The sequence below is a fragment of the Cynara cardunculus genome, assembly GCF_001531365.2.
Source record: "Cynara cardunculus var. scolymus isolate 2C chromosome LG 9, CcrdV1, whole genome shotgun sequence".
In the NCBI taxonomy this organism is placed as follows: Eukaryota; Viridiplantae; Streptophyta; class Magnoliopsida; order Asterales; family Asteraceae; genus Cynara; species Cynara cardunculus.
This window is the reverse complement of record NC_037536.1, coordinates 15,236,832-15,249,822: the sequence shown is the minus strand read 5'-3', so window position 1 is coordinate 15,249,822 and position 12,991 is coordinate 15,236,832. Positions and strand designations below refer to the sequence as shown.

At 31.7% G+C, this 12,991-nt stretch overlaps 2 protein-coding genes across 2 annotated transcripts; one reads left to right on the top strand and one right to left on the bottom strand.

Moving 5' to 3' along the window:
- The first annotated feature begins 2,764 nt into the window (after positions 1-2,764).
- On the top strand, positions 2,765-3,850 carry LOC112518624. Its single transcript, XM_025126390.1, has 2 exons — positions 2,765-3,098; positions 3,404-3,850. The coding sequence occupies exons 1-2, from the start codon at positions 2,971-2,973 to the stop codon at positions 3,726-3,728; spliced, it is 453 nt and encodes a 150-aa protein (XP_024982158.1). The 5' UTR covers positions 2,765-2,970; the 3' UTR covers positions 3,729-3,850.
- A 6,166-nt stretch (positions 3,851-10,016) lies between these two features.
- Positions 10,017-11,271, bottom strand: LOC112517956 (transcription factor MYB13). Its single transcript, XM_025125401.1, has 3 exons — positions 11,048-11,271; positions 10,820-10,949; positions 10,017-10,664 (listed from the first exon to the last, which is right to left on the bottom strand). Exons 1-3 carry the CDS (start codon positions 11,178-11,180, stop codon positions 10,151-10,153), a joined length of 777 nt encoding a protein of 258 aa, XP_024981169.1. The 5' UTR covers positions 11,181-11,271; the 3' UTR covers positions 10,017-10,150.
- Between the last annotated feature and the right edge of the window lie 1,720 nt (positions 11,272-12,991).

Sequence of the window (12,991 nt, the reverse complement as noted above, 5' to 3'; positions counted from 1 at the left end):
TATCCGGTAAGTGACAATGGTATAAAATTATTATATGTATGCCATTTTGATGACAAGGATCAACAATCCTATCCGGTAAGTGAGAATGGAGTAAAATTATTATCTGTTATGCCATTTTGATGACCTAGAATCTTACCTGGTAATATAAGTGAGAAAAATGATTCTTTTCGGTAAACGTTTATCAGATAAGTGCTTCGTAAACAGTACATATATGAGGAGCTGAGATGATGTATGAAAATATAAGATGAGAAGATGCATGGAAATAGTATAAAAACCATTACTTTCCACCAAAAATATGAAACCCTTGATTAACCAAGAATTCTTTGACCCAACTGTGGACATTGACTTTCTTTCCATTAATATGATGAGATGATGTATGTAAATAGTTGACATCCATTACTTTCCAAAAACATGATCTTGTTTTGAATCAAGTCTTGGTGAGAAACTTGTATCCAAACAAGAGTGGAGTGTGTGTGGGATCCATGTGGATTATGAGTTCAACATTTTTTTTTCATGGAAGGCACAATAATAAGCTTTATGGGACCCACATGGATTTTGAACATATGTCTACTTTGACTCGAGGAGTGAGTGTTTTAAAAGAAAACTCATTTAAGTTATGTTATAGAAAAAGAGGGTTCCTGCGATTCTACCCTCCTACCGAGAAATTATTGATTTCTTGGTTCATTTTTTAAAATACTTCATTTGGTACGCATAAGAAATAGGCCAATTCAACAAGTTTTTGTTCTATTTTTCATGGAGCAAAATTCTCATCAGTACGAGTCAATGAAATGGCTTCTTGGCCTCTGATATACATATAAAGAACACGACGAGCATAAATACTCTCTTTAAGTTCTATTCTGACGGACTGAATATCTTTTATAAGAAATCGAAGGAAGACACGACGATTCTTTCTCTTTTCATGATAAAATCATAGAAATGGATGGTCTTTTTGGAAAAAAAAAACGTATTTTTGAATTAAAGAACTTGTCGACTATGAAGTCTAGAGTTAGAAATAAATATATGGACTATGGAGATCTGAGATAGACTCAAGGTTTTTCTTCAATAGCTGTATAAGAAAAATATCATGATATAAAAGAATTATAAGTACGAGTTTAATAATAAACAGGTATTAATGTAACAATTTTTTTTAACAAATGCAAAATTAGAACATAATAGTGGAAGTTAATGATAAACAAGTATTATGTTAATATATAATTTTTAAGCATGAGTCAAACCCAAGACCTCTCATGAGGCAAGCATTAATCCAACCATCTTAATCACTTTAGATTTTTGTCATACGTTTGTTTCTACAATCAAAACCATCATTTAAGGTTTAGTATATTAGAAGAGACAGAAACATTGTAGCTCAAAATATCTGTTTGGCTTGTTGAGGATTTAAACTTTATGTGTAGTTATGTACTTCCGTTGATCGTCAATAAAAGTAAAAAAAAAAAAAAAATTAAGGGCACCTCTCAAAATTAAGCAAGTGCACCTTTGATACTCCTAAATCTTTTCTATCGCAACGAGAACGGTATCCCGCACACCCCCTGCACTCTTAATAGGTGTGCCCCTGCTAGAGTTATGAGGATGGTATTGTCATTACAACAAATTGGTTTTATAGAACGTCAAATATGTTTAAATATCCTAATAACATGATTAATACTACTTAAGTTTATAAAATCAACCAACTGTAAGTTCTATATAAAAGTGTTACAATAAGTTCACAGGATATCTTAACAAAGTTTTTAGAATAATCTTAAAATAAAATGTTAATTAAGAATATATTTCTTATAAGATGTTTTTTTTTTCATAAGACACGTTCAAATAATGTCACATAAAAAAACAAATAATACATTTTTTTCTTCTTCTAAAATTGCAATAATTCCTTGTGAAATTGACCATCTCCAACACTGACACCAAAAACCACATCAACTCCAATCACATGATATATATACCACGTTTCTCCAATCTCTGGCATATTGTTGTTCTTTTTGCACTATGGTTGGAATTTCCTTCCAATTAGCAAATTGATATGGTTGGAGCTTTCTTAGGACACCTAAAAATGTCTTATAAACTTATTAAAACATTTTTATATGATATATATAATTCTTTGATGTTTTAAAATATAACAGTATATTAAAATATTCACAAATATTTGATGAGAATACAAGATGAAAAATCATGTGAGAATAATAGTTAAAATGAGAAAATAAAAAAAAAGATTTGGACCTTTGATCATTCTTAATCTCAAACCAAACCATGAATTATGTTTTACAAGAGAATTGATCTGATGCTTCTTATTAGTGTCTATTTAGGTGAACTCTTCAATTCCAAGAACATAGATCCATTCTTACATTTTTTACCATAAGATTATGTTTGACAAACTACTTGATAAACTAGTTGTTGATTTATAAATTAACTTATAAGTTAGTTGATAAACAAATCATATTTAGTAAAAACAAGCTGATAAATATATAAAATGACATTTTAATAAATTAATCAATTATAATATTTTAAAATATAATTAAATCAAATCTTTAATAATATAACATATTAAGTAATACAAATAAAATGTTAAAAATTAAAAAGATATAATGTGTTGATTATTATATATTAAAATATTTAAATTTATTAAAATAAATTTTAGAAAAAATATATTATTTATGGTTTTAAATAAATATTATATATAATAGGAATAAGAATAAAAATAAAAATAGCAGGATCTCTTAAGGTGACGATTACCGGAATTAGTCCAAACATACGGAAACAGAGGAGTGGAGTTTGAAGAAAGAGAACCAAATCCAGCGAAAATTCAAAAACACAAAAGAAGAAGCACAAGTTTCGAAAAGAAAAGCATTACCTGCATTTGCACAAACATGGTGCCAATCTCAGATCCCAAATCTCACTTCTGCACCTTCTCAAGTTAACCTTTTGTTAACAACATCTTCACACGAAACCAAAGCGAAGAAGATGGAGAACCATCCTCCATTACCCACTTCACTTCTTCTCCTCCTCATGTTTCTAGCTCCAATGGTAACTCAATCGGCCGCCGGCCCAGGCTTCGCCTACACCAGAAACAGAGGAAGATGCACCCCTCAGTACTCTCTCTCTCTCTCTCTCTCTCTCTATATATATATATATATATATATATCCTGTTCATATAAATTGCAATTTTAAGCTTCAGTCCTGGTTGTAATTTGAAGCTCATTGAAATTAGGGATGAGTCAACTCAGTTCGAGTCAAATCGATGAATCTGTTCATGAATAATAATAACTTGGAATGTTGGAAACTGAGTTGAATCGGAAGCGTATGTCATTTCGTTTCAACTCACTATCACAAAAAGGAACATAATCGAAAGTACCAATATGAACGCTTTGTGGTGATGCTGGTGATGGAATTGCAGGTATTGGAGTAGCAGACGGGAGGCGTGGCCAAGGATGATACCACAGGGATCGGCCGTGTCGAAAGTGTTCGGATCTAGAGCTTACGAACGCTACCGGTACGATCTGACGTTGTTGGAGGCGACGTCGAGGAACGACGACGGAGAAAACGTGTTTGCTCGGCTGGTGAAGGAATCCACGGCGGCGCTGATCAATTCGTACACCAGGAAAGCGTATCCGTACAGCGCTTGGGAGGTGAAGACCGCCGTAATCCAGGGTTTAGTCTCCGACGAGGCGGCGGCGGTTCAAGCACGACGGTTCTACGACGCCAACAGGGCATGTAATTAATTTAATTATAAAAAACATATGTTTTTGTTATTTGTGTGGTTTTGAAATTCTAAACTTTTCTTAAATTGCAATTTGGTCCCTCAAGATTCCAATTCGTGCGATTGTGCCTTTATTGTTCTAAATCTTGATTGTGTATTTATTGATTTCTTTGTATCGAAGTATTATTGTTTCGATTTGAGACCAAACCTCGAAAGAAAGTATGAAAATGTCATAAAAAGGTAGTTAATTGGTTATTTATTGTTATTTCATTATGATTTTGAAGTTATATTATGCAAATGTGACAACTAGATATCAATTTCTTTTAACAAAATTCATCATATTTTCAGTTAGGACCGTAAAAGAAATGTCAACCTTAGGGATGGGAATGGGGCGGGGGATCCCATGCCCGTTACCGGTCCCCGATCCCCCATATGTGTCCCCGTCCCTGCTAGGGATTATGATCACATCTGCAGCCCCGTCCCCCAAAGGGGAACGAGGATCCCCAACGGGAAAACGTGGATTTTTTATACCAAAAAGTTGTACAATATCACTATTTATTGAACTTGTAAAAACACTACAAAAGTATTAAACTAAGGTGATGTTTGTTTCGTAGAATGTTTTTTTGAATGAAATGAAATCTGTTAAAAAAATTGAAATGAAATGTTGTCAGGTTTGACCACATGTTTGGTTGACAGACTTTGGGATGGAATCTATTAAAGAATTGAAATCTGTATGTTTCGTTCATATAATGTAGCTTTGGAAGTAGAATGAAATATTGGTAAATAACCAAAATGCTCTTTTTTAAAAAATTAATTTTTTTTAAAACTAAAAATATTTTACTAAAATAATTATTTAATATGTAAAACAATATAAAATACACAATATGGGTATAAACATAAGCCAAACGACGTTATTAAATCAACGGTGGTCGGCGGTGGTTCAGATGGCGACGGTCGAATGTGGTTCAGATGGATGGTGATCCATGGTGATTCAGATGGAGGTGGTCAGCGGTGGTCAGATCGGTGGTTGTTTAACTCATTGGCGGTCAACGATGATTTAGATTGTGGTAGTCGTGGGTGGTCAACAGTGGTTCAGATCGGTGGTGGTCCGTGGTGCTTCAGGTGGTGGTTGTCGGATGTGGTTCAGATCAACGATGTATCAGATCGGTGGTGGTCCTTGGTGGTTTAGATGGCGGTGATCGGCAGTGGTTCAGATCGCCGGTAATTTGGATCGGTGGTGGTTCAAATCGGTTGTGGACAGCTGTGATTCAAATTGGTAATGGTCGATGGTGGTTCAGACCAGTGGTGGTTCAAATGACGGTGATCAGCGGTGATTCAGATCGAGGATGATCGAAGGTGGTCGACGATGGTCATAATGAGTTTAAGAGATTAAGATATATTGGGTTAAAGACATATTTGGTATTATGAAAATAGAGAATTCCGTTTGATCAGAATACCATGTAGTTGTTAATGAATGTTAAATTCATTTATTTGTGAAATTTGTAGGATTTTGAAGATTCCTTTCATGAAAAAAATGAACCAAATGAGGGAATAAAATTTGGTCAATGAAATTCAATATTCCAATTCTACCAGATGTCTTTAGAATCTACAAACCAAACACCCCTAAGAATTAAACAAGACCAACAAGTTTAAAGTAATATTATCAAAGTTAACGTCAATCGTACTAAAACTAAATCGAGTAAAATAACTTTAATTTTTTACAAACAATTGACGTCATTGCCCATTCATCTTCACTAGGTAAGCAAACATAACTTCTCTCCTTCTTGCTCAAACGACTAAAGACATCCTTAATTCACAACGGAAATTAAGTTCGCAGCTGAACATGTCCCTATATATATATACCTTATGTACAAGCAATTTCTATAATTAGCATGCAGATTATGTATCATGATCATCATGGCAAGACCAGATGAAAATGTAAACAAAAGATATACATATATATATATATATATATATATATATCGATCTCATAATAGGTCTTCATCTTTGGATTTAGAACTTCAAACCCGTGATTAGTTTTCAAATATAAAATTGACTTTGATTTCTTAGACTTTTAGCTCAAAATGGTACCAATTGTCTTGCTCTATCTCAATTAGATTTAATTCATTACAAAATTTTCAATCCTATTAAAGATCAAGATCAACATATTATATAGTAAAAAAGTATCTCCTTTCACATTGATATCATAAGTCAAAACTGCAATAGAGTTTCGGGTTTAATTGAGGGGTAAATTTATGCCAAGTTAAGAAATCAATCTTGAATTTAAACCCAAATGATATAGCAATAAATATTTTATTGCTTGAATCCACAACCACTTCAAGAAATCATATCATGTTGGAAGATCAGACTATAAACATCAATACTGTGATCTATATTATTTTATTTATAATTTACTGCTTCTTACACCAAGTTTAGTACAATGAACCAAGAAGAATAATCTTATCTACTATGAGCCAAGTATAGTAGAATCAGTACCGCTAGTGTAGTAGTGTCTATGAACAAGTGATTCCACTATGAAGTATGGACCAATAATCTGAATCTGATTTTTGATTTCGATTTCAAAGGTGAATCTACGTGTCGATATTAGACCGTGAACTAAGAAGAACAATGTAAGTATGTATATATATATATATATATATATATATATATATATTTTACGAATTAAGCTACAGGTGAGAGAGACACATGTATACTTATATTGTTGATTCAACGAGCAAATGATACTAACCATAAAACGACAATTCATTTGGTCTTAATTTTACATTTATAAAACGACAAGTAATTGCTCTTTAATTCTTTATTTTTTAAGATCTCTATAAAACGACAAGTCAATGGCTCTTCAACTTTATATTAGGAAATGTTCTTTTCAAATTTGTTTCAGTCTCCATCAAATAGTTTAATACTGTTAAAATTCAACAACTTTTATATTATTTATGTGTATGTTTTGATTCAAATGAAAAACATTAAACAAACCATGTGTTTTGCCATGTGATTTTGAGCTAAAAATTCATATGTGAATTAGGTTTGCTTCGCACTCTCCGAACCAACCCTAATCATATGTGAATTTTAGTTTAAAATCATGTGTTATATCAATATTTTTGTATTTCTGATCTTGTTTTTTTAAAATCTCCCCCCTTTCTTTATTTATATGTATATATATATATATATATAGGGGACTAATCAAATGAAAACTAATTAGTTTGTGGTAACTGTGAGAACTAATATTAACCACAAATCAATAGATAAATTATGAAATTTATAATTTTGGCAATTTTGAATTAAAATATTAATGCAAGGATATTTTTAATATTTTAAAACTTTCCTCCCTCCTCTCTTCTCTCTCCGGCCACCGTCATTCGTCCGCCGTCCTCCGGTGATACTACAATGGTATCACAATGCATCATATATGTGTTTGGGTATCACATTGATGTCGTTTGTGTGGTCGATTGAAGATGTAACACAGTGGTATCACTATGCATCTTATATATGATTAGGTATCACAATATATCTTTTGTTTAACAGAGTCAATATTTTTAGGTATCACAGTGGTATCATAGTGGTATCACCGAAGGACGGTGGCCGGAGGCCGGAGAATGGTGGCCGGAGAGAGAAGAGAGGAGAGATGAGAGTTTTAAAATACCAAAAATATTCTTGCATTAAGATTTTAATTTAAAATTACCAAATTTGTAAATTTCCTAATTTATCTATTGATTTGTGGTTAATATTGGTTCTCACAGTTACCACAAACAACTCAGTTCTCCCTTGAATAGGCCCCTATATATAATATATAAAATTTCCATTTTATTTAAATTTGTATGACATGTATATAATTGAGACAATGGTTGGATTCTCGTGAGACACAATTTTTACACTTGAAACTTAACAATAAAAATGTTGTGAAGGTAAAAAAATCTAAACCTTCACAATGAACAATGCATTGTTGTAAAGTTTCAAGTGTAAAAATGTTGTCTCACGAAAACAGACATATCTCACATGAACACAAGTAATTAAAACAATAAATAGTATTTTAATTTAAAATATATACACATAAAGCGCGTAATCCATCATTTTCTATGACCACATTTTTTTTTTGTCAAAAAGTTGACAAAAACGATAACTTATCGTTGTCAATTAATCACACGAGCAACAAATTATAAAATAAAAGATTAATATCTTCTTCTTTTTTTCAAAATGGCAAACAAAAGTCTTTATTAATATTGATTAAAAATCTAGATTAAAACATGATTAACTAATTAAATTTAATCTTAAATGTCTTATTAGTCTTCTCAAAAAAAAAAAAAAAAACCAAGAGGTATTAAGCCAGTATCATGAAAATTGAGTATTAAAATATTATAATAAAGAGGTGTGTATAAGGTTATCTTACTTGGATGATCCTATTTTTACAAAACAAATCTTAATATATAAAAATAAAAATGAATTGTGTTTGCAATCATCAATATATAAAGAGAGTGTTACAGTTATAAATTATGTAATTCTAATAAACTTTATAAATCAATATTAACTGTTCATCTGGTTAATATTAAAAAACGAAAAGAAAACAGAAAACATGGTGATTAATTAATAAATAAGAATAAATGAAATTTGGGGTGAATTAAAAAAGTAATAAACTTGGTCGTAATTCAACACTAAGCATTGTCTTTGCCACTAAAATATTTACTTTATAGACCCCATTTTAATTACTTTTTATCATTTCAGTCCACCAACTTTGACTTGCTGAACCTACCAAAGTAGAGTAAACGTATCCTCCTTGTCCACTTGCTTTATCATATTTATTGTAATTATCATTTTTATAATAAAAAAATAACTATTTTTTGTTGAACAATGTTATTTAAATATAAGTTTTTGGTTAGAATGGATAATTTTAGATATAACGTATGTAATCACGTGTAAAAATTACTATTATATATATATATATATATATATATAACTCTTTACATTTATACAATCAATATAACTTAATCTCAATCGTCCATTTAATTTGATAAATATGTGATTTCATTAAAGTTTTGATTGTTTTCTAATATAAAGTACTGATCATAATTAATAAAATTTAATCATCTTTTATAAATATTCAAATCATAATAAATGAACTGTCATAATTTCCATAAATATCACAATTGATTGAGTTGCATTGGTTGTACAAATTGACATGGTTGTATTTGAAATATACCCTATATATATATATGTAATGTATATGTATATGTATATAGACTTGTGATCACGTGAGACCAGTCAGTTTTCGTGAGACTCGTGAGACCACTTTTTTACATTTGAAACTTCACAGCAAAAACGACGTGAAGGTAACTTTCACAGTGTTTTTGCTGTAAAGGTTCGTTTTTTTTAATCTTTACAACATTTTCCTGTGAAGTTTTAACTGTAAAAATGTTGTCTCACGAAAACAGACTGTTTTCACATGAAAACAACCTCTTACATTTGTACAAGCAATACAACCCAATCTCAACCGTCCATTTAATTTGATGAATACGTAAGTTTTGATTATTTTCTAATATAAAGTATTGATCATAATTAATGAACATTATTCATCTTCCATAAATATTTAAATCATAATAAATAAACTCTTATCATTTCCATAAATATCTCAATTTATTGGATTCCATTGGTTGTACAAATGTAATAAGTTGCATTTGAAACGATCTTTCTCTCTCTCTCTCTCTCTCTCTCTCTATATATATATATATATATATATATATATAATTACTTTCAATCATCATAAGATAATATTTAAGAGACTTTTAAACTTATATAACTAAAACAATAATGGGTAAAATCTAACAAAAAATTAAAATATGGTTAAAGTGATTCTTGGAAAACAATCAATATTCTTGAGGTTTATATAGAAACTATTGCACGTTAAATAAAGTGTATTTTCCAGCTGAAATCAGAAATGACTACTCCTTTAACAATTGGGTCAAGAAACAACCTTCAGATTTCGACTAGGTCAATTAAGCAAACAACGAACATGGTCTTAAAGAAACCACGTTTGATGCGCGGTTTTTAATTTTAGTTTTTATTGTTAATTACAATTTATATATATACCCTTGTAAAATTTGTGAAGATTGTGGGGTCTTACATCTATTGTTACATTGATAATATATATATATATGTATATATAACCTTTTTTCTATGTAAATTTTCATGATTTTTTTACCGTACGTATGACGATTTCTTTTTAACAAGTAATATATAGGATTAGGTAACAACAATATTAAAAACGATATCGTTAACTTGATATAGATAAAACCGTCAATTTTGCTAAAGACAAGATAACAAATGTGATCGTTGCTTCGCTACAGAATTACAAGTACAATTGTTAGAACGACTCTTTAAATGTTAAAAAGAAAAAGAAAATCTAAAAAAATATATATAGTTTTGTCTTTTTCTTTAAATTTGTGGTAATTCTTCTCCTCTTGTAAACACGTTGAACCAAAAGTCCATATCATCGTGCAAAATTGACTCTTGCCCACATCCACTTTGAAGTTGACCTATGTTTTCATGGACCAACGGAAACTCGTCGGAGTTCCCACCTGAAAATACCTCAGACCAAAATTCATCATCCATCTCCGGGAAGTTCTCCAAAATCATCTCCTCATTGTACACGTTATCATTTGTACTTGTGGTTACTGAAGAAATTTCAGTACACGAAGGCTGTGGAGAATCTATTTGATTATAACTCGTTTGATCAGTACTACTGGTGGAATTCGTCTCTAATGGTGATGATGATGATCTGGCACCGGTTTGTTCATCTTCTTCCTTAGATTCTTCTTGTTTTTCTTCAAAATTGGAGGTGGGTTCAGTAGTATGGTTAGGGTTTACTCTTTTCTTTAAGTGTGTGTGCCAAACGTTCTTGATTTCGTTATCTGTTCTTCCTGGTAATCTTGCAGCAATCGCTGACCATCTGCAATCCATATCAATATCAGTAAAGATCAATGAAACCAATGAATCAATAAAGGAAAAAACAAAAGATATTACTATAAACATCATATATATATATATATATATGTATGTATATGTATATATGGATCTGATTAGGGTTTTGAAACATGTACACACCTGTTTCCCATGGCGGTATGCAACTGAATGATGGTTTCTTCTTCTTCTCTACTAAAGTTACCCCTTTTAATATCGGGTCTCAAATAATTCGTCCATCTCAGCCTGCAACTCTTCCCACACCTCAATAAACCTGCCATGAACAAAACGGAAAAAGATGAGTTCTTGAAATCTTTAAAGTGTCAAAACTTGGTTAAATTGTTATGATCAGAGATGAAGGTGGTGATTTACCTGCAAGTTTTGGAAGAGCTCGCCAATTGGGATGACCATGGAGGTTGATATAATCAATGAGAATTCGATCTTCTTGATGAGTCCATGGACCTTTCTTCAACCCCATCTTCTCACAACAGGGAGCTCTCACCATTTTTGTTTCAAGTTTTATGCGTTAATGGAGTCCCTTAAAGGTTGAAAGAGATCGATGGGGAGTTCGTTGATCAAAATGGGTAAAGAAAGAAGGGTTTAAATAGGGATGGCTGAAGGGTACAATGAAAAGGACGAATGAAGCAAAGTGGTGTGAGGGTCCACGGCGCAGCCATGATATTTACTAAGCCAACCAGGCTGACTACCACTGGTTTTTGTAGTTATTAGGGTATATTATACGTATAGATGTGTGTATCTATATTGTATACATACATGTGTGTGTATATATATATATTATATATATAGATATAGTTAAGTAATGATTTATTTGGGTCAACAGCAAGAAAAATGGGGCGAAAGGGTTTGGAGTTTTCTTGATGGTTCGAGGTTATGGGTGTAAACCGAATTTGACAGCAGCAGCAGCAGCAGCAAGCTATGTTGACCATCCCAAGTCACACACTCGCACCACTTGTCACTTTCTTTTTATTTAAATCTCATTTTCTGTTTTTGTGATCATACAAGATCACCTTTACTTTACTTTACTTTTGCAAATAAAAGAAAGAGACAATTACATTTTGGTCCCTATGATTGGCTCTTACTATCAACTATTACCCTATGACTTCATTTATTACTGGTTACTATGGTTGCTATTCTGTTTCGCTTTTGGTTCATCCGAGTACTTCACTGAATGAACTCAGTTAAGTTAAAGGGTATTTGATCTTTTACTTTTTTTGGTCTTTGTTATTCAGTTAAGTTTTATTTTAGTCGTTTATGTCATTAATGCACTTACCGTCCCTGTCTCTTTCTTCCCTGCCTCTATCTTCTCTTCACCGCCCACCTCTAATGACTGGCCTCCAAAGTGACTAACCAACTAATCATTGTTGTAACAACACCATCCTCTCTGTCTGGCCATCTTCTCCAGCATGTACAAATCAAAATACAAAACAAATCAAACAAACCACGTGATGATTATTAAATCAAACCCAAGATTCGTAAAAGCATAAACCCCACCTGGAAATTACACATGATTATTTTCAATGAACTTGAGGAAAAAGGGAGTTCACTAGAGGTACTTAGCTTGCAACTAGCAAGTAACAACATCAAGAACATTGAAAGCAAATCTAGGAGTGCGATTCTTGAAATTAAGAATTCTATTTTGTTATGGATCATACTAAATGCACTTAGCAATCACTGGATTTGTAAAAAAAGGAGCAACAAGAGGAACAAAGGGACGGGAAAGGGTTTTGATGGAGGTGCTTTAATGAATAAGTGGGCGTCGATCTATGGGGTGGGTCCTTCGTCGTATCTAGACTAGATGTATATGTGTGTCTTAACTTATATGTATATATATATACACACACACACAAAATATATATTATATTAATATACCAATTTTCTTTATTCTTTAAAAGAAAATTAAATAAAATGAAAAATACCAAAATGACTCTCATTTAAAGCCATTTTTACAGCCGTTAGTCAAAATGACCAAAACCGGAAGGAAATGGCAACCACAATGACCACCAACGTAATAAATGAAGTTTAAGGACAATAGTTGATAGTGGGTGCCGACTAAAGTGATCAGATGTGTACTTTACTCTAAAACAAATATCGGCTTTAAGTATTTAGCCTTCAATTCCATACATAATCATTATGTTGAGAGTTTCAGTTATAGATCAATTGAGATAATCATGATTAGAAAGTTATTACATCTTGATCGTACAAAAATTACATGATCATTGTTTATACCAAAAATTCATCGTATGACAACATTTAATGGTTTGGATGTCAAGACAAATAAAACTCAACCAATAAGCA